Source organism: Carassius gibelio, chromosome B7 (genome assembly GCF_023724105.1).
Source record: "Carassius gibelio isolate Cgi1373 ecotype wild population from Czech Republic chromosome B7, carGib1.2-hapl.c, whole genome shotgun sequence".
Lineage (NCBI taxonomy): Eukaryota > Metazoa > Chordata > Actinopteri > Cypriniformes > Cyprinidae > Carassius > Carassius gibelio.
The window spans coordinates 4,215,488-4,238,759 of NC_068402.1; the positions used below are offsets into that span (position 1 = coordinate 4,215,488).

The window sequence follows — 23,272 nt, forward strand, 5'->3', positions numbered from 1 at the left end:
AAATGAACCTTCCTGAGCATCAAATAATACTTCACAACAAAGCATCATGACATCAAGTAAGTTAATGCAAATATGACATGAGCAACAGTGACCACAAGGCTCCTCTTTGATTTCCGCTATACCCATGCAAGCAGTAGATGGTGCTTCCTGTGCAAACCACAGGTTAGTCACGTGATCAAGCTTCCACGTTCAGCGCTTTGTTCCGCTCTACTGTTGCTCCATGCATCGGTAGGAAGTCAGTCGCTTACGTTTGAAAGTTACTGAGGTGTAAAACAATGTCTATGTCAAAAATATAGCTCAGAAAGAAGAACCAAGGAAGACGAAGACAGACAGACAAAGATGGAATTGCAGAGAGAGGATCCCTCATTCTTGGGTGAGAGGAGTATTATCATGATTCAAGTAGATGTGTAACATATACGGACATGCACACAAATGTGGAAACATGTCTGAATAATTGCATTGGACAAAATATCAAAAGTAAGTGTTTGTATCTGCATATCTAAAATGCTGTAGGACCAGTTTCATCACTAATAATAAACCAACACAAAATATCACAATACTATCCTCATTTTCAAAACTACTCTTATTACAGCATATCATACCAGGCTTTTATCAAATGTTTCGCTTTTAATGTGTGTTTGTACTGTAGTTCTTGAAATTAATGACAATCGCTTTGAAATTTTGTCATCCAATGCAATAAAATTCAGATATTTTTCAGTATAGCTTAGGTCAGTACATACCTTTTGGGGCAAATTTGGAGTAATCCAGGCCTTGTCTCACTAAAAAGACAGTAACATGACATCTTGGGATACAAATGTCCACATTTCATTCATATTACTCTCTCTCTCTCTCTCTCTCTCTCTCTCTCTGTATATATATATATATATATATATATATATATATATATATATATATATACACACACACACATATATATATATATATATATATATATATATATATGCTTGTGTGTGTGTGTGTGTGTGTGTCTCCACATTTTATTAATTTATATATACAAACCTGATTCCAAAAATGTTGGGACACTGTACAAATTGTGAATAAAAACAGAATGCAATTGTAGTGTATAATTTCAATATTTTATTCAGAATACAACATAGATGACATATCAAATGTTTAAACTGAGAGAATGTTCCATTTTAAGGAAAAATAAGTTGAATTTAAATTTCATGGCATCAACGCATCTCAAAAAAGTTGGGACAAGGCCATGTTTACCACTGTGTGACATCCCTTCTTCTTTTTATAACAGTCTGCAAACGTCTGGGGACTGAGGAGACAAGTTGCTCAAGTTTAGGAATAGGAATGTTGTCCCATTCTTGTCTAATACAGGCTTCTAGTTGCTCAACTGTCTTAGGTCTTCTTTGTCGCATCTTCCTCTTTATGATGCTCCAAATGTTTTCTTCGGGTGAATGATCTGGACTGCAGGCTGGCCATTTCAGTACCCGGATCCTTCTTCTACACAGCAGTGATGTAGTAATTGATGCAGTATGTTTTCTGGGATTGTCATGTTGGAAAATGCAAGGTTTTCCCTGAAAAAACTTGGATATTCCTTTCAGCATTGATGGTCTCTTTCCAGATGTGTAAGCTGCCCATGCCACACACACTCATGCAACCCCATACCATCAGAGATGCAGGCTTCTGAACTGAGCGCTGATAACTACTTGGGTTGTCCTTGTCCTCTTTAGTCCGGATGACGTGGCGTCCCAGTTTTCCAAAAAGAACTTAAAATTTTGATTTGTCTGACCACGGAACAGTTTTCCACTTTGTCACAGTCCATTTTAAATGAGCCTTGGTCCAGAGAAAACGCCTGCTTATTTGGATCATGTTTAGGATGGCTTCTTTTTTTACTTATAGACTTTTTGCTGGCAACGGCGAATGGCACGGTGGATTGTGTTCACCAATAATGTTTTCTGGAAGTATTTCTGAGGCCATGTTGTGATTTCCATCACAGTATCATTCCTGTATGTGATGCAGTGCTGTCTAAGGGCCGAAGATCACGGGAATCCAGTATGGTTTTCCGGCCTTGACCCTTAAACACAGAGATTGTTCCAGATTCTCTGAATCTTTGGATGATATTATGCACTGTAGATGATGATAACTTCAAACTCTTTGTAATTTTTCTCTGAGAAACTCCTTTCTGATATTGCTCCACTATTTTTCGCCGCAGCATTGGAGGAATTGGTGATCCTCTGCCCATCTTGACTTCTGAAAGACACTGCCCTCTGAGAGGCTCTTTTTATACCCAATCATGTTGCCAGTAGACCTATTAAGTTGCAAAATGGTCCTCCAGCTCTTCCTTATATGTACATTTAACTTTTCCATCCTTCGGATGAGATGTTAAACCGAGGTCCTGACTCTCTGTGGTCATTAAAAATCCCAGGATGTCTTTCAAAAAGAGTAGAGGTGTGACCTCGGCATCCTGGCTAAATTCACCCATTGGCCTCTGACCATCATGGCCTCCTAACCATCCTCATATCTGCTGATTGGCTTCATCACTCTGTCTCCTCTCCACCAGTAAGCTGGTGTGTGGTGGGCGTTCTGGCACAATATGGCTGCCGTCGCATCATTCAGGTGGATGCTGCACACTGGGGGTGGATGAGGAGATACCCCCTGACCATGTAAGCGCTTCGAGTGTCTAGAAAAGAGCTATATAAATGTAAGGAATTTTTGTTCCAACTCTTTTGGAATGTGTAGCTCTCATAAAATCCAAAATGAGGCAATATTTGGCATGAGATTTCAAAATGTCTCACTTTCAACATTTGATATGTTATATTTTGTATATATATGGACTAAGTCCAGTACAGTTTGGGGTTGATAAAATGTTTTTAAAAGATACTTTTTATGCTCACCAGGGCTGCATTTATTAGATAAAAAATCTAAAAGTAAAAACAACAATATTGTGAAATATTATTACAATTTAAAATAACTGCTTTCTATTTAACTATATTTCAAAATGTAATTTATTTCAGTGATGCAAAGTTGAATTTTCAGCATCATTACTCCAGTCTTCAGCGTCACATGATCCTTCAGAAGTATTTATAATATGCTAATTTGCTGCTTAACCCTTGTGTGGTGTTCATATTTTTGTTACTCAGCCATTGTCTGTAGATCTGGTGAACCCGCCGCATATTGTGGTTTTTAATTCAACACAATCAAAAACTGTATGTTAAAATACTCAACAGATGTTTTCTTCATCCCAATTACAAGCAACATAAACAGCATATATGGCTAATATTTGCCCCTTTAAACTTTGTGAGATCACATTTATGAATTGACATGTTACAACCTTGTGCGGAAACGGGAGGGGAAGAAACACAAAACTCACACTTACACTCACACTGTCACAGTTTATCTCACACACACACACACACACTAATAGCAGTGGTCCAGTGGACCCGGACATCCTGTATGTTATTTAAATATGTACGGGGGTGTAATTAAATATGTTAATTTTATCTGAAATATAAACCTTTTGTACTGTCTTCTTTCTCACTTTTGATCAATTTAATGCATCCTTGGTGAATAAAAGTATTACTTTCTTCACCTTGCATTAAAACCAAACATTACTTTTCTCTTCTCAGACAAGAGGCCGCATGCAGTTGAGGCCAATGGAGGAAGTTTGAGTCACCAGCCGTCTTCACTTCCTGAACTTCGCTTGGTTTTACTAGGCCGCAAAGGTGCAGGGAAAAGCTCAGCGGGAAACACCATCCTAGGCCTGGCGGGAGGGTTTGAGACGGGCAAACCAACCGAGGAGTGCGTGAAGAGACGAGGCGATGTGGCAGGAAGGCGTGTTACGGTTGTGGATACCCCAGGCTGGGAATGGTACTATTCAGTGAACGGGACTCCTGGTTGGGTGAGGAGAGAAACAAAGCGAAGCATGTCCTTGTGTCCACCAGGTCCCCACGCCGTGCTTCTAGTGGTGCGATCCTGTACTTCAGTGACAGCCGACTACCATCGGCAGATCGAGGAGCATCTGGAACTGCTGGGCAAAGCGGTGTGGGATCACACCCTGCTGCTGTTCACACGAGGGGACGAGCTGGGCTCCCTTTCCATCGAACAGAGGATTCGAAACGGCGGCAAGGCCTTCCAGACGCTCCTGGAACGGTGCGGGAACCGGTTCCACGTACTGGAGAACAAGCGGCGTGCAGATGATGGGTCACAGGTGAGGGAGCTGATGAGGAAGATGGAGGAGCTGGTGGAGGAGAGAAGAGGGAGGCATTATGAGACGGATCTGCTGCTTCTGGAGCTGGAGGTGGAGAGCAAACGCAGGGCTCGAGAGAGGAGGAAGAAACAGAGGCTGATGGAGACGCAGACGCACAGAGGAACCATCAGAGCCATGCTGATGAGTGAGTACACTGTGAAAAGTGTTGTTCTTCCTTAAGGTTTTTACTAATGTATATAATATTAATATAAAGTCTCAATGACTCGGACAGAGGATTAAGGTTCAATCAAGATACATTTGCGTGAGAAGCAAAGTGACGTAAGCTTTTAAGCCTAAACATTATTCAAATTAACTCAATTTATGCTTAAAAAACATAATGGCCAGTCATTTTTCAACAATGCCATGTATCTTGATTAAAGGATGTTTATACAATTGTACTGGAAAATAAGACAAGAGCATGAGTTTAAAATGCATTCAGTGCAGCACGGACAATCTTGTATCTGATGGTATTGTGTAAATGTATTTGCAGAAGTCAGAACTATTTTCTAACTGTGAGTTTCAGGTTCTTGCATAAATGTCTCTTGAGAAAGGACACTGAACAAAATGACAAGGTTCCAACTCCTACACTTCTGACAGCAATTCATTTTATATTTTCATTTTTAGATTACTCGATAAAGTTTATATATAAATATATATTATAGAATTTTGATTAATTCTAATTCCATAATTAACTATTTTTATTAAACTCAAATAATAATTCACTCAAAACCTAAACCTAAAATAATGATTCACTCAAACACTGATTAAATATTGTAGAGCAGAGCATAGCTACAAAAATGGATATTCACTTTAGAAATTACTTTTATTAATTTTCAGGACATTTCCAGCCTTTGTAAACATAATTTTTACATTTCCTAATCATGAGAATCTTGCTGGAAGTTATGCACAATGCTTTAGTATTTTGTTTTTTTAACTGCTTACACATATTTTAAAAACTGTTGCCTCTTTTTTCAAAACTTTACACACAGATCAAAGAATTGCACACAAAAACTGCATAATGCCTCACATCTGCATATACAAAAATATAACAAACACTTCTCAAAAGCAAACATTTGCAATTGTGTGTTGTGTTTTGCCATAAGTGTCTTATGAAATTGAAAACTGAGTCAAAGGCAGAAATTAGCATATGGTTTTGCAGATTTGGTGTGTGCTTCTGCTGTTTCAGTGTCAGCTTTCAAAAACTGTGTGAAAAGTTAAGATTTTGTGTAAGCAGTTGATAAAAACTGTAGCTTTCAGAATCCCTTACATTTATTGAAACATTTGCATTTTCAGGTTGTGAGGTTGAACATTGCCATTTCAATAAACATAAATCATTTTGAAAGCTTTGGTTGAGTGCAGGGCAGAAAAAAAAAGTCATCACCCAGAAATAATTTTCCAAGTCATGATTTATACCTCATGTTGCTCCAAGTTTGCACATTCATCATTTTTTTTCTTCTGTGAAACACACACACACACAAAACTGTTAATAAAGGACTTTTTCGTATTATTACAAACTCACAAAATTATGTAAATACTTGCAAAAGACTTTAAATAAAATGCACTGTTTTTTTCTCATGTTTAATTTTTTCATTTATTAATTCATTCATTCATTAATTCAGCAGCAAGGCTACATTTATTGTTTTAAACAGAGTTAATAATAAAAGTCATACAATTAACAAAAACACTACAAGCCATTTAAGGTCAACACTAAACAAAAATTATAACCTACATTCAGGTCATACGTAAATACTTAAATATGTCAGTTAAACAAATATCTGAATAAAATTGTTGTTAATTGAAAAACATAAACTGAAATGATGTAACTTTTATGCGTGATCTGAATGCATTCATTACAATATTGCAAGATCTTAATAAATAATGCATCATTAAAAAGTGATGTAGACAACAGTCATACAAAAAAAAACTTATAATACTGAATCTAATTGATATTTCAACAAAAGTTATTATTTACAACTATAAAAGCTTCTATTATTTATTAATTTTTTGTATTGTTTCTTCTCTGTCTCTGCTAGACGATAATCCACAAATTGAAGACCTAGATGAGAAGAATCTGTTCTCCAGAGGTTCGAGGCGTCTCCCAGAGCTCAGACTGGTTCTCCTGGGAGAGAGGGAGACGGGAAAAAGCTCCGCCGGGAACGCCATCCTTGGAGGACCGGGATACTTTCAAAGCAGAGAGGCCACCGAGGATTGTTCGAGACAGCAGACGGAAGTGTCTAACCGGCTGGTGACGGTGGTGGATGTGCCCGGATGGGAGGGCGGACCGGAGGGAATAACTCCAGAGAGAGTGAAGCGAGAGATCGGACTGAGCGTGACCCTGTGTCCTCCCGGACCTCATGTATTTCTGCTGACATTGAGAGTGGATGCAATCATCCAAGCACAGGTGGTGCGAGAGCATTTGGAGCTCTTGGGAGAGGCAGTTTGGAGACATACGCTTCTTCTGTTCACGAGGGGTGACCAGCTACGAGAGGGAGTCACCATCGAGCAGCACATCCAAGGAGGAGGAAAGGATCTCCGTTGGTTGGTGGAACGATGTTCAAACAGATTCCACGTCATCAGCAGCAACTCTTGTTTGGAATCACGCAATTCCAAAACACAGATAACGGAACTTCTGGAGAAGATCGAGAAGATGGTGGCTGGGAATCGCTGTGAGGCATTCTCGCCGCTAGTGCATGAGATCCAAGAGCTAGGAAGACAAAAGAATGAGAAATTCCAGCTGAAGGTCAAGGAGTTTAGCGATAAGCTCCAACGGCAGGAGGAGGAACTGAAGAAGATGAAGGAACGAGAGGTCAGGAGCATTCGGTGGTTTTTCGACAGACGCAAAAAAGACAAAGTGCAATCTCCCGGGAAGGCAGAGAAAGAAGAGACGCCGTACCGAGGCGAAGATGACAGGAGAAGCATGATGGGCGAGCTGGAAGAGAGGATGGCGTGGTTGACGGAAGACAAGGAGCGAGAGTTACAAGAGCTGACTGCTGAAATGAACAAAGTCATGGTGACTCTCCATCAGGGACTGAAAGAGAGAGAGCAACTGCTGATGAGATTAGAGGAACGAGAGCGAGAGGGGGAAGAACTTAAAGAAAAAGTGGATGAACTTCAGATGAAACTGCTGGAAATGGAGCGCACGGGTGCCATGAAAGAGCAAGAACGGAAAGAGAGAGAGGCTGAGGTTCAAACTGCACACTTGGATGAGATGAACGAACTTCAAAGCAAGCTGGCGGAAGCGGAGATAGAGAATGATAGGATGAGAGGAAAGGTGGAAGAAACTCAGAAAGAGATGGATGCATCACGACGCAGGTATGAAGAAGAGGCTGTTTGGCAAAAGCAAGAGATGGAGCAGAAACTGAAAGAAAAGGACAGTGAAACTGAAAACATTTTAAGAGAAATCGAGAAGGTGAAGCTGAACGCTGAGAGCAGAGAAACAGAGCAAAGCCAGAGATTCAGTGAACAAGTTGAGAAGAGAGAGAAAGAGATGGACAAGCTGAGAGAGGTGATAGAGATGATGACCAAAGAGATGGAGCAGCTACGGATGTCCTATCAGGAGCAAGTCAAAACCACAGAAGCAGAGCGAGAAATGCATAGAGAAACGGTGGAAAAATACAACACCCTCATTGAGAAACTCGTTGGGAAAGATGAGGAAATAAAGCGAACGATGAGAGAGAAAGAAAAGGAGCTACATCAAAAAACTGAAACGCAAAAGAAACTTCAGCAAAAAGATGATGAAATACTCATATTAAGTAAAAGAGACCAGCAAAAAGAGCAAGAAATAGAGTCACTGAAGCTAAACATTACAGAGAAACAGAGGGATATAAAAAGCTTACAAGACACCGTCCAGGCAAATACTGAAAAATATGCTGCTGAACTTCAAGTTTTGAAGAAAGAGTTGAAAACAAAAGAAGATGAAATAGACAGATTAATACAGAGAGACTTGGAGAAAGACAAAGCGACACAGCGAAACATTAGCGAAAAACAAACTGATATAGAAAAGTTAAAAGACAGTATTGAGGAAAGTGCAGCTCAACTAAAACTTCTTCTGGAAGAACTGAAGGCAAAAGAAGAGGAAAATGAAAAATTAAGACAAAGAGACCAGGAGAAAGAACGAGAGATTGACATGCTTAGGCAAAACATTACCAAAAAACATAAAGACGCTGAAAAGTTAAGAGACGATATTGAGGCACACATCCAAGAAATCAAGCATTCAGATGAAGAGCTGAAAATAAAAGAAGAGGAAATAACCAAATTAAGACAAAGAGAGCTGGAGAAAGACACAGAAATTCACACACTTAAGAAAAATATAATTGACCAACAGCAGGACGCTGAAACATTAAAAAACAGCATGCTGTTGAAAATTGAAGAAAGTGCTGCACAACTGAGGCATTTAGAGGAAGAATTCAAAAGAAAAGAAAATGAAATCGTCCAATTAAGAGCAAGAGACCTGGAAAAAGACAGAGAAATGAACACAATGCGTGAAAACATAAGCGAAAAACAGAAAGAGGTTGAAAAGTTAAGCGAGAGTATTAAGGCACATGTTGAGGAAAGTGCAGCTAAACTAAACCATTTAGAGAAGCGACTACAAACAAAAGAGGATGACATCACCAAATTAAATCAAAAAGACTTGGAGAAGGACAGAGAAATGGAAACACAGCTGCAAAACATCAGTGAAAAACACAGAAGAGAAATAGAAAAACTGGAAAACATCATTCGAGCAAATACTGAAGAAGCTGCTGCCCAACTGAAACATCTAGAGGAAGAGTTTGATGGAAAGATAGAGGCCTACAAAAGAAAGGATACGATGATGGCTGAAGAAATGGAAAACTTAAACAAACAGCATGAGGAAACAGAAAGACGCTCAGATGAGCTGAGACAACAGATCGGGGACGAGCAAGAACGAAACAATGTCCTCCAAAACATGAACGCTGGACTGGGAAATGAATTAGAAGAGCTGAAGCGCAAATGTGAGGGTTACGAGAGAGAGCTTCAGACTTCAGTTAAGCATGCTGAGAAACTGACGAAAGAAATTAGAGCGCTAGAACAAAAGATAGATGAGTTCAAACAGCTGCTGGAAGAGAAGGAAAAGGAGAAAGAGAGCGATCTGCAAGACATGAAGGCATATTACGAGAAAAGGCTAAGAGAAAGGCATGAAGAGCATGAGATGAAGGAGATAGAGAGAGAACAGGAGCTTCACAGCAGAGAGAGGGAGGTAGAAAAGAAGGAAGAGAAATTAGCGAAGAGCAAACAAGATTTGTTAACTAGAGAGGATGAAGTGCATAGACGAGAACAGGATTTGGAAGAGCAAATGTACAAGATAAAAGAAGAGGAGAAGAATCTAGAAAACGAGAGTCAGAGTAACAAACGTCTGGCTGCAGATCTGATGCAAATGAGAGAGGAGATCGAAAAAAGAGCAGAAGAGCTTATGGATAGAGAGGAACATTTAAAGGCACAGGAACAGCAGATCAAATGTAAAAAGGACGAGCTACAAGCAATGGAGAAGATATTGGAGAACAGGGAAAAGGAAATAAAAGATCTGACTGAAAAGCAGGAGAAAAATCTGGAAAATCTCAGACAGCAGATGGAGAGAAGAGAACATGAGCTGCAGGAAACGGAGGCAAATTTTGTAAAAGAGCAACACAGGCTTAAGGAAGAACAACAATCTTTGGAGATGCTCAGAGCGAATCTGGAAACTAGAGAAAATGAGCTTAATAAACGAGAGCAGATGTGGGAGGTGAAATCCCAAGAGCTTTTAAAGATCACAGAGGAATTTGAGAACAGCAAACACAATGTGGAGAAATGTCAAGCCGAGTTGAGTAATAAGGAACATGATCTTCTGCAAAAAATAAATGGACTGCAGGTAAAGGAGCTAGAACTTGTGCAGAGGGAGCAGGACCTCGAACTCAAAGGTCAAAGGCTGATTGAGCAATATCAAGATATGGAAAATCAGCAGCAAAACCAGACAGCTTCGTTTGATGCACAAAACATGGAGCTCCAGAGCATTAGAGAAGCATTAGGAAAAAGGGAGCAAGAGCTGATAAAAGGCGAAGAAGCTCTTTGTCAAAGAGAGCAGAAGTTTAAGAGTGAAGAAATCTATTTGGAGAAAAGGCAGCAAGTCATGCAAAATGGGGAACAAAAGCATGAAGACATGTTGAACGGTCTAAAGAAACAGCAGGAAGTTTCGAAAGACAGAGAACGTTCTCTAGATACCAGAGAAACAGAGCTGCGTCAACGGGAATCAGAGCTCGCTGTGAGAGATAATAGCATGGCGGAAAAACACACACTTTTGCAGAACCAAGAATTAGATCTGAAAAAGAAAGCAAGCGATGTAGAGGACAAAACACAAACGCTAGAGCTCCTGAAAACAACACTAGATGAAAGAGAGAAAGAGCTTGAGGAACGTCAAAACCAGCTGGACAGCAAAATGCTGGAGCTAAATAATGAACGAGACAAGGTGAAAAGAAAGCGAGAGGAACTTGAGAAATGGGAGAAGTATTTGTATAACACAGAGCTCAAATGGTTAAACAAAGAGTCTTTCTCAGGGTCTCAGCGATTGACAAACAGCGCTGAATTTAACGGAAAACTAATTGAAGTCAAAGACTTCCATCGAATGAATCAAGAAGCAGGAGTAGATGGTGGCGCATGTGATGCAAAAGACACAAGAAGTGAAGAGCAAATGGAGTTGGCTGCTATAAACCGTGCAAACAACAGATCAGTAAAGAACCAAATGGTTAAACAATCACTGGAGGCCAAGCATGAAGAAGACGATGGTGAAAGTGACGACTCAGATGGCAAAAGTGAGGAAGACTTCTTCGAATCTTCAAGCACCATTATCCAACCTACTTTACATACACCCCGGCCTGTGTCTGAGCTAAGGCTCATGCTTTTAGGAGACGCATGGTCGTCCCGTCACCCAGCGAGATGCACTATAGTGGGGCCTGATGCAGATAGAAGCAACCCTTGGAGGGGAGAGTTATACAGCAGACAGCTCACTATCATAGAGCCTCAGGGCCTGAAATGGAGATCTGGATCTGACAGTAAAGACACCTTTCAAAAACACCTCTCTCAAAGCATCTCTGTGTGTCAACCTGGACCACACGCCTTCATCCTGGTGATTCCCGCATACGTGTCCTTCACTGGTCAGTACAGGCAAGCAGTGGAACGCACCATGTCTGCAATAGGAAAAGCCTCATGGAGACACACTATTATTCTGCTCACCTGGGGGGAAACATTAGGAGAGAGCGTCCAGCAGCATGTGAAGAGGAACAGCGACCTGGAGCGGCTGGTCCGAAAGTGTGGCAACAGATGCAATGTGCTTAACAATGGAAACCGTGAATCTGATGTGGTGAAGTTACTGGAGAAGGTTGAGGAGATGCTGGGAGGAAACAATGGACAATACTACAAACTGGACTGAAAATGAGTGTTAAGGATTTTAATGACTGTGAATAATATTTAAATTGTGAAAAATCCAATAGATTGGTTTGAGATTCTTGGCTTTGAATATTATTTATGTAAGTAGCAGTACCTAAATTTCAAAATAAACAAGTTTCAAATTACTTTCCATTAGAAGGAAATATTTATTTTTGGCCAAAATATAAGAGAATTGTGAGTATTATTATGTAAATCACACACACTTACCAGACGATGGCGCACTTGTATTAGATGTTCCTCTCATTGGCAGCTCAAGCAAAACAGTTATTCATAGTATTTTAATCTTCAACTATCCTGTAAGCAAATATGAGGAACAAACGCTCTTTTCTCTGTTTCTGATACCATCCAATGAGGGAAACACATGATTAATTTCCAACCGCCTCAAGTAAACATACATAGGCTGTCATTTCAGTCTAAACATGAATCATTAGGATTCAGCCGCACTCCTCATTATGTATAGAGAGAATTGGAAAGATATAAAGACGGCAAATTAGTTAACACAATTCAAACATATTTAGGGATTTCTCCGAAACAAACGGAATGGATTTTCCATTAGTGCCTCAGCGAAGTGGAGTCTTGCTGTGCATCCGCTGAGATTGTGACAGGAAAATTATTATCTTTAAAAAAATGGTCTGTTTCGTCTGAAAGAGAAACTCTTTCCATCGAGTGAAAAACACATATTTGAAATGGAATTCCTTTTTATGGCCCTCACACAGCAAACCCAAACGTTTACATATAATCTGAGGTAATTGCGCGATGGCGTCTGATATTCCTCCGCCTCGCCATTAAAGTGGGTGAAATGTTGAAAAATAGTTCCCCGGTAGCGTTTTATTTTCCCCCACAACGTTTTGTATCAGTCTGCAGGGGGTCTATTTCTAAGTCATTGGAAAGAATCTATAATTTATCACTTGTGACATCGAGTAGAGATTTTATTTTATCAGACCACATTGTGAAACACTTCAATTAGAGGGAAATAATATGCAATCTAACCGAAAGTGTGTCTGAGTGCATTAGTCGACTCCTTTCATTTGTCCATTAATTGTTATTTGAGGTTTTCTAGTCATTATCCGCACTATAGCATTTTAAGGTAATGAACATGGCCATGCTAACATCATTTCACCAGCATAAACTTCAAATTTCAGTGTCCTCTTTAACCACTAGAAAGATGTGCATTCATTGCCGTGCTTACTGAATGAATCCAGCTACCTCTAATGGATGATAAAACCTCTTGACAATTCTAATTAGCCTAGATTCACAGCAATTACCATATGCCCATTTCTCTTTTGGTCAGATCAGATCAAGCAGTGCTGAGGTTTTTATATGTCAGGATGTAAAACACTTCATTCATGTTTCACATTATAATTACATTGTTTTAGTTCGTCTGCATGAAACGTTTTTTTAAATGAATGTCAATTGTTGAATTTCCCAACAACAAAAATCACAAGTCAGTAGTATAGGTTTACTGTCACTTTCTCTCCTAAATACAGTGACTCTTAGATACCCAATGCAGTGCATATAACAGAACATGTTGATTAACAGACAAATTAAGGAAGTTCATTATTGCACTAATGTATGTTTGGCCTGTGAAAATGGTCCACCAATGTACAGTATGTCTGGTAGCATCAGCAATAAATGTGATCATATTAAACAATACATTTTTGTCTAATTTGTTGCTATATACAGTACAGTAATGCAGCACGTTTTAACAAATAATGCTTTATTTTTATAGTATTAAGTTTGGCCCATCAACTGTTGACAGACCCTGACCCTCCAGATGACCTTTAAATGCCCTGTTTGCTGCTTGTGTTTCTGTTTTCAAGAACTTCAGATGCTGTCTGCAGCGCAGTGTGCAGCGAACTAATAAAGGTCAAACCGATGTCTCTGAGGACAGACAAATCAGTTCTGATGGACCATGAGGAGCATCGCTAAATTCTGATCTTCTCGTAAATGCTTTAGGTACAGGTTTAAAATCTAGCACCATGCTTGAAGAAAACTAAAAACCTGACCTCAGATTAGTAAAGGCCAACCTTTACTTTTTTGTTGTTGTTGTACCTTAAAAAGCTTTTAGTAAAATGCATATTGCATGTCGTTTATACATAGACAAGCATGTGAGCAAATGTTTCAATTGCTTGTTAAATGTCAATGCATTGACACTTTACAAGACAGTATATAGTAATAAAATAAAATAAATTTACCTTTTTTTTTTATCTTTGATAAAAAAATCATGTGTTGGCATTTCTAAATCAAATGTTCTGACACAGAACCTGGATGCACTGTGCCTTGTTTACAAGCAGAGGAAGATGCACACCGTACATAAAACATTCTTCGTAAACGTGTATAAAACTTTAGACAGAGAGGAAGATGTTCAATTCTTGGCCCAGCCTTACTTATTCCAACCAGAATTAGCATGATGAACTAAGAGAGATGGTCATTTGTGAAATTAAATCTGTAATATTATACCTTAAAATTAAACCATAATGTCATTGTTGAAAACATGTCACATCATAATTTCTTACATTCTGTAAAATTAGTATTTTATAATGATAAAACAAATACGTTTTTATTATATATATTTTTTTATAAAAATGGATAAATAAATGTACAAATTTTAACCTGAGACACCATGATCAGGAATAAACCAGAGCAAAACCAAATATGCTCTTGTTAGGATCTGCATAATTGTTCTGGTAAAAAGATTAAATATTCAAATATGTGTTTAAATATGAGCCCTCCTGGAATGTGAGAAAACATATTTAATTTTTTTTTTTTTTTAACCATTTAATGTATAGAATGATTATATAAAATATAACAATTTAAATTACATTTTACTTATAAAGCAGGAAAGATCATCAACAAAAATTAAATATTAAAATATTAAAGATAAATCAATGTTGATATTTTAATTTGTACCATTACATGTTCTTCCATAGCTTTCAAGAATACCATGGTAATTTCATTTCACTGTGTTGGTAATCTATTGGTTTACTTACAGAGTGTTTGATATGATGTAAACACAAGGCTTTGATCTTCATCAAGACCTCCTTCATCGCTGAGAAAAGATGCTGGTTTCATTTCATATTGTTTGTAGGTCTATATTACACTTCATCCAGCCCTGTTTTCATTCTCTATTCTAAATATTGCATTGCAATGTGCAAATGATTCAAACTGAATCACGAACCAGTGAACCAAACAGTTTGACCAAAATTATTTGTAAAGAACTGATTCATTGCAGTGATTCATCGGTAATTCGAGACAGAGCTGTGAATTCACTGATTACACGTAATCTGGATTAAGTAATCAGATTACAAAAATTAAGTACTTGTAATTAGATGATTACATATTATTTACACAATAGCAATAAATAATTATTGTTAATATATAATTTATTGTCTCCCAAATTCCTCTTTTTCATATTTTAAATATTTCCTTTTTAAATAGTCTTCTGCTTGTATACACTCAAAAAGTCTTTCAGTTTTGTGGACATTCACACAAAAAACAATCATTAGTCAAATTCATTTCAGGTTTCAGAAGAGTTTAAATATTGCATCAGCTACTGATGAACACATTAATTTTGATTTGAATTACAGTATCACTCTATTTTGTATTTTAATGTCTTTAGAAAGATTTTGTCTTTAAAAAACATTAAAATGGACAAATTCATGAATTCAAGATTCACAAAACTTTCTTTCATCTTTCAACTAATATATTTACTTAAAGTACCCCTGAGATTGAAAAAATATATATATTTTAAGAATTAAGAATCACATTTGCATGTTCATAGTTCTCTGGCATTGACAAGTTCATATTACATGCGGTTAAACAAATGAAATATTGAAATATTATTTTAGTTTAACATTTGTATGATTTAATTAATTATTAGCTTTTAATTAAACTCATAAACCCCTTACAATTAATTCACAAAGCCCAGTTTAGGAAACCGTGACATAAAATAATGTTTAATGCACATAATGTTGGTAATAACAATGAAAGAATATATTTCCCAGAAAGGTTTGCCTGCATGACAGTGAGCAGAAGTGAGAGAAAAGTATTTATAAAGTTTTAAATATGTATATTTTTCTTACAAAAACGTATAAATTCATTTTTATTCTCCGCCGGAGCATCAAACTAATTTTAAAAACTTCCCTGGCCTATATTTTATTTCTTACCAACATTTAGTTTTTAACCAATGAAAATGGCTATTATTTAGGGCTGGGACAACGCAAAAATACGTCGATGCAAAATATGCACATCGATTCATCGACCTGTTTTTATTTCTCTAAAAAACGTTTGCAAAACGTTTACCTTATGTGCGCTGAATATGCGCGATGGCCGGATCAACATTCTGTCCAAAGTTATATAACCAATCCAGGGGTTTTTCTGCATTGATCTTTTTTTTTTGGCGGCGGCGGCGGTCAAAGCCTTATTTGATCGCTGTGCCTGACGGCGCGTACGAGAGAGAGCCCCGGCTGCGCGCGCACACTCACAGTCTTCAACAACACGAGCGCTTCTTGCTCTCTCTCTCTCTCCCTTGTTGTGCATATTAATCAAAATCATTAAACACGACAGAAAAAGGGCGGAACGCCAAAGTTTCACGTGGAGCATTCGGATATTTTTTTTCTTTCTCCATGACAGGCTGCTGGCTCCCACTGTTAATATTTGTTTTTTGTTTTGTTTTTGTTTTTTGGAAAAGCATTCTCTGTATTAGCTTAAAGCCCTCAAGTTTACATTGGTTACTGTATTCTTTCGATTGCTCTAAACAAGTATTTTGGGTGACCTTTTTTATTGAATGCTAGACATCAAGTTGTTGTTATTTTCATCTGAAAGAAGAACTTTTTTCAGTAAGCTAGGCCCTATGTGTTCAGTAAGCTTGTTTCAGTAAGCTATGTGTTTTCAAGGCTTCGAGGTTTTATTGAATGCTATCTCTACACAAGTGCAAAGTAATGCATTCTTAGTCAGTCTTTTATTTAGTAATTTTAAGAGCAATAAACATATATTGCAATGTTAAGGAATTCATGTTTTTTTCATTCAGATATGTAAATCAACATGTATAAATTGTTAGTAGTCAATTAATGGGGAGATAATCGAAATCGAATCGGTCTGGGAAAAAATAATCGCTAGATTAATCGATGCATCGAAAAAATAATCGCTAGATTAATCATTTAAAAAATAATCGTTTATCCCAGCCCTAGTATTATTTAATGATCTGAATATGTCCATCCCTGGGACTGAATCATGTAGGGCCTTGAAAAATGATGATTCCAATAGAAAAGATTATGAAGAACTAGACTCTAAAATCATACTGCATTATTTGGAAAAAAAAGAGTACTTATGACACTATTTTCAATGCAGTTGTTTTGACAGAAGAAAACAAGATGCAATGCTTTCAATGGTATATTACTGTTAGAACTTGGCTTAGAAGTTTTACAGCGTTTAATCCAAAGATTTATCCATAGAGTGAACTAATGTGACTCAAGCAGAGTTCCTTTGAGCAGATGATATTGTTAAACAGAATAATGATGGGATTCATTCATCATAGCTGTAGACTTTCATTCCTCTGTAACAGCATACTGATCAGTCTGAACTGTAAAACACCCAAAACTTGGAATAAGTGACATTTAAAAAACAAAGTTAACAATTGTAGATCAGGATAAACCCGTCTGAACAAGAACAGATGAGAAAGAGAGAGATCTCACCATGAGCTCTGTAGCACTTGACTCCCAGTATGATGGACACTAGCAGATATGGAGAAGCTGCCAGCAGAGAACTGAGCAGTTTGACCACTGACGATGGAGCTAAAAGACAGGAAACATAATCAGACAATTTCATGAATATCAAAACATGTTAGTGCTATCTAAGATATTTAATAGGACTTGTTTTGTTAAAGTCTGATCATGGATGTAAAATCGAGTTGATTTTGTCTGAATGTAATGCCTCTTGGACCTGTTTGTGAATCATGTTCTGTTCATTTTTACTCATGTGTGATAAACAGATATAAAGTCTCTCACCTGATAGTGTGAGTGTAACTGTGTCACTGGTGTGTGAGGATCGTGATCCTCCTGTTTCTCTTCCAGTACAGCTGTAACGACCCGTGTGAGATTCATTAACAGAACTGATTCTGTATTCCTGTGACTGACTGACATCAATCTCTGAATCATCTTTACTCCAGATGTAGCTCCAGCTGCTGACGTCTGTCTCCTGTATGTCACATGTGAGAATGACCGTCTGTCCTCTGAACACATGTTCATCAGGATCTACACGCAACACAGGCTTGGGTCTCTCTGTAATGATTGCAGGACACACTTCAAATGTTTGAAAATTGAACTGACTGTTCTTGATACTTGTTGATAAATTACATGAATTTGCATAATATTATAGCACTTTATAAAAATAAAAACAGCACTTACCACTTACTGTTAGCACAAGTCTTTGACTTTGAGTTGTGAAGTACTTTCCTTTTTGTGCACTGCACCTATACTGTCCTCCATCAGACATACTCACATTACTCCGTATTTCTACATCATCACTAGCTTTTATTCTCTCGAAGTCTTTGAACCAGAAAATCGTTCGTCCCGTTGACTGTCCCACATCACAGCTCAGAGTAACTGTGTCTCCAGTGAACACTGAACTCTGCGGCTTTACACTTACTTTGGGTTTGTCTGTAAATATTGCAACATTAATTTATTAAAGGGGTCATATGATGCTATTTAAATTTTTCTTTCTCTTTGGAGTGTTAGAAGCTCTTGGTGCATAAAGAAGATCTGTAAAGTTGTAGTTGTTCAGGCGCAATGCTATTTTAAGGAGCTGAAAATCTGCACCATAGACCAACTCAAACCTGGTCTAAAGTCTGACGCAATGTTTTCTCTTTGTTATTTAAAGAGCGTACACGCTGCTTATTAAACACAGGGACGCACAGCAGCACACAAACATGCCAAATATTTAAAATTAAAGGATTGCAATGCATAAGAATTGTTTGTGTTCTGTCTTTGCGCTTGCCAAATTCTGCCATGTAAATAGCAAATCCATCATAGCACGAGCGCAACTGGCTCTTAAAGGGAATGGAATTTGGTTTATTGCACGTTATGCCCAAAAAACACCCATTACTCATTAAGAGAATAGGAACAACCTGTTTAGACAATTCGCACCAACAATTATCATTTAAAGAAAGGGTTTTTTTTTTTTGGCTAATTTTATCTGCCAAAACACAGATTCGCCAACTTATTATGCAAAAGACTGGGGGAGGCATTAGTAATTTTACAAGAATTTTAAATTAATTGAAATACCTACATTACATGCAAATTTACTTTTGAGTTGAAAATAACATTTATAATAATACATTTATTATTATTATTTAAATTAGTAACCTTACAGTCACCAGGGGCATTCTAGACTGAAATATCTGGTTGAAAATGGCCTGGATTCATGTTATCTGCAATGAGTCAAGCCTATTCTGTCATACTGCTATTAATAATCCATCACAAATCAAAAGTTTCATTGGCCTGAAGTTAATATATAAGATCATTATATTTTTATTAGATAAAAGACACAGGAAATTATTTGTTAGATTTATAAAAGTGAGCAAGTTCCATCTGGGAATCAGAGGTGAGCATATTTTGGGGCTGAGCAAGATCATGATGACTCACACAACACAGTCAGAGTCACTTCTTCACTCCATTCAGAGGTGTCTGATTGTCTCTTGACACAACACCTGCATTTCTGTGTGGACACTGCAGTGATGTTGAACTCTTTCTCCATAGAGGCCTGCTCTCTACCTCCACACTGCCATGTGTATGTCCATCCTTCACCCTGTATGTCACATGTGAGAGTGACTGTATCTCCAATCAATATCTGTGATGGTTCAGGCTGAACAGTCAGAAGAGGTTTAGGTCTCTCTAGAAGAACGGAACAACAACAAAACATGTATATTAATAATGAAACAATTTAAAGGGTTAGTTCACCCAAAAATGAAAATTATGCCATTTATTACTCACCCTCATGTAGTTCCAAACCCGTAAGTACTTCGTTCATCTTTTGAACACAAGTTAAGTTACGTTTGATGAAATCTGAGAGCTCTCTGATCCTCTATAGACAGCAATGCAACTGAAATGTTCCCAGACCCAGAAACATTGGTGAAATAGTCCATGCGACAAAAATAACAAAAATAATGTGTGTTCTGCTGCTTACATTGAACGCACGCATGCATGTGATGCTCTCTGCCAGTGGTGTAATGTAACAAAGTAAAAGTACTTCCTTACAGTACTTAAGTATTCTTCGGGAGTATCTGTGCTTTACTTGATTTTTTATATTTTAGTCAGCTTTTACAGTGTTGTAATGATGTGCAATCTGACTCATGTAGTCTATAGTGCAAGCACATTGGTTTATTAGTCTATTAAAAGTCAATATTCCAGGCATTCTAAATTGTAGACTGAAAAAATGTAAAATTTTTCTGCAAATGCATGAAAACATTTAATTTAATTTAGATATAATATTGCCAGTTTTTGCTCAATTTTGCTAACGAAAATAGTTCCAAACAAGGATAAAAGCACTGTTATGCATCTATATCTATATATATATTTATATATATTTATTTTCCATTTTGCATTTACTTGTACTTTTACTTTCAATACTCAAGTACTTTTACAATTTAAAAAAAAATACTTTTTTGTACTTAAGTAGAACAAATATCACATAATTTAAGACTTGTACTCAAGTAATATTCTAAACGGTGACTTCAACTTCTGCCAAAGTAATTTTCTGGTAAGATATCTCTCCTTTTACTTGAGTATGACTTTCAGGTACTTTATACAACACTGTTCTCTCCACACTGCTGCAGACAAGATGAGGAAAACAAGAATTGTTGAATAAAGTCATTATTTTTGTTTTCTTTCCGCATTAAAATATATTCTCGTAGCTTCTTAAAATTACGGTTGAACCCCTGATGTCACATGGACTATTTTGCCGGTGTCTTTACTACATTTCATTACTTATTTCTTTACTTCGTTAACATTTCAGTTGCGTTGCTGTCTATGCAGGGTCTGAAAGCTCTCAGTGTTCATCAAAAATTTCTTAATTTGTGTTTTGAAAATGAACATTTTTGGGGTGAACTATCCCTTTAAATCTGAACCTGCCATGTTTTAATATACAGTATGAGAACACTTCCAGTTTGAGGAACTTCAGATATTGCATTTGTGCTACAAATAATCATTTTGTGTCAGTTTGACTGTATGAGCTGTTCAGTTTTTGTCATGCTCTGTTTTTTCCCTGAGTGAAATAAAGTAACACTTTGTGTTTTTGTATGACATCAGGATCACAAGAATATCTGTCACAAGAGCTTGGTTGTGATTATCATTATTTTCTTGCATTTTTCAGTATTAATATGAAAAAGACAACAGACACTTCACATTTGTGGTCTGCTCTCAGATTGTTTTATTTTTTCCACTTTTCACTTCTAACTCCTATTAGCTGTGTTTACTGGAATCTTTCTAAAGCATGGAAATACAACATTTGTCAAAATTAACTCTAAAAAACATTTCACAATACACGTATACATAAACATTACATAAAGTGACTTTAACTACGGTATTATTTAACACGTTCCATAATTCTGCTGCAGAGACTTAACTCATCTGAATTAATTTGTTGATATTCTTACACTTTTAAGTTTCCTTTTGATGTTTGATGGCTGTAAGGTGAGAATCATGTCACCTCATCTGTACAATGAGACAAAATGGCTCAACAATTACAGTTTTACAGTTTAAAAAAAGAAGGGAAGATTTAAACAAAAATTTGAATCACCTTGAGTCCATCCAGGGGAGATGTTGGAAATCAACACTAAAAAACAAAAAGAAAATCACATTGATTTATTTATGAAGCTGCTTAAAAATGCCATATGACTTTGAATATCCTTAAACTTTTCACATTCATTTGAATGTTTAAAGTCCCCCAGTAGTCACTAATTTAGTCCTTAAAACTCATCTGATTGTGACAACCTTTGTCTGGCCCTTGCATTCATCAAATGAATCGCTGAATGACGCTCGCCGCCCCTTCAGAGGCATCTTACAGCAGAGGTCAGTCTTCGAGAGACTAATTCCCTTAGTAGATTATTTAGCAGCAAGGAAACTACTGCCAAATTTATCTCAAATGGGTCCTGCGCACAGTATAAAAAGGCTACCGTATCCAGTTCGGCTCTCCATCGCCAAGATTGAACAGGTTTATCTCGATGTTAGTCGCCCCGAGCAGGCTCTGGTTACGGAACAAGAATACCCTATTAAGGAAGGAGGCCATCGAGGTGGTCCCTCGTCAAGACAGGGAGTCCGGGTCTTACAGCCGGTATTTCATAGTTCCAAAGAAGGATGGGGTGTTGCGTCCGATCATAGATCTGCGGGACTTAAATCATTCAGTTATGATGCTGAAGTTCAAAATGCTCAGGATCATGCATGTTGCATCAGATCCGAGGACTGGTTTGTCACAATAGATCTCAAAGATGCATACTTCCACATCTCCATCCTTCCACAACACAGGAACTTACGGGGGCGAAGCTTACCAATACCGAGTACTTCCCTTCGGCCTTGTACTCTCACCCTGCATGTTTACAAAATGTGTAGATGCGGCTCTGTTTCCTCTTCATATGCAGGGAATCTGCATTCTGAATTATATCGATGATTGGTTGATTTTAGCTCAGTCAGAGCAGATGGCGGTTCAACACAAAGATGTCGTACTCGCACACATGGGGGAGCTGGGTTTGAGACTGAACACCAAGAACAGTTTACTTTCTCCAGTCCAGAGAACCACCTATCTAGGTGTAGTGTGGGATTCGACCACAATGCAGGCACGTTTGTGGTTGTGGTGTTAGTGGCCCTTTGTAATGCTCCATTCGAGCCAATACAAGACATATCAGACAGACATCTGACCCTCAAAACTACCTTTCTGTTGGCTATAACCTCTCTGAGGAGAATCAGAGACCTTTAGGCCCTCTCAGTGGCCCCTACTTATCTTGACTTTGCACCTGGACTTATCTTTGACTTTCCTAAGGTTCCCTCTGTCACACCACAACCTGTAGTGCTGCAGGCCTTCAACCCTCCTCCCTTTCGGGAGCACCGACCAAGAGAAGCTAAATTGTATGTGTCCAGTTAGAGCGCTGGAGGCATACGTCCAAAGAACTGCCCAGTGGAGAAAATCAGTCCCCCCAAAAGGGGTTTTCCTGCATCTACGCAAACTATTAGTCGTTGGATAGTTGAGACTATCAATGCCACCAATGAGTCCTCTGGTCTTTCCCCTGCTGTCGGGAGCCAAGGCTCACTCTACTTGGGGTATTGCGACCTCCAAGGCCTTTTTAGCAGGTGTGTCCATGTTGGACATCTGCAACACTGCAGGGTTTTCATAAGCAACGTCTCATTCCCTCGAAGAACCATGGTTACATGCGTAAACTAGAGACGTTAATTGATAGTTTACTAATTAAATACTTGTAGCATTTTAAACAAAAAGCTGAAAAATATATTATCAATTGGAGATGAAAATGTAGATAGAGCCGATCAACACACCAAAGCTTGACAGTCATTATTCCCTCTTAATAGGTCAATTTTTTATTCCACAACTCTACAGTTTTGATGCTTTTTTATATCT

The 23,272-nt window shown here is 37.9% G+C and overlaps 2 protein-coding genes across 2 annotated transcripts in view; one reads left to right on the top strand and one right to left on the bottom strand.

The window, feature by feature from the left end:
- The window catches only part of LOC127961833 (obscurin-like), a 78,737-nt gene extending 56,500 nt beyond the window's left edge, over positions 1-22,237 (bottom strand). The window contains exons 1-4 of the mRNA XM_052561105.1: positions 22,231-22,237; positions 19,294-19,542; positions 18,058-18,309; positions 17,659-17,931 (exon numbers count right to left, since the gene is read on the bottom strand). Of these exons, the coding sequence (XP_052417065.1) occupies positions 17,659-17,931; positions 18,058-18,309; positions 19,294-19,542; positions 22,231-22,237 (781 nt within the window). The remainder of the gene's footprint in view (positions 1-17,658; positions 17,932-18,057; positions 18,310-19,293; positions 19,543-22,230) is intronic.
- si:dkey-185m8.2 (trichohyalin) lies at positions 198-13,306 on the top strand. Its single transcript, XM_052560579.1, has 3 exons — positions 198-373; positions 3,600-4,364; positions 6,253-13,306. The coding sequence occupies exons 1-3, from the start codon at positions 340-342 to the stop codon at positions 11,634-11,636; spliced, it is 6,183 nt and encodes a 2,060-aa protein (XP_052416539.1). The 5' UTR covers positions 198-339; the 3' UTR covers positions 11,637-13,306.
- Positions 22,238-23,272: the final 1,035 nt, after the last annotated feature.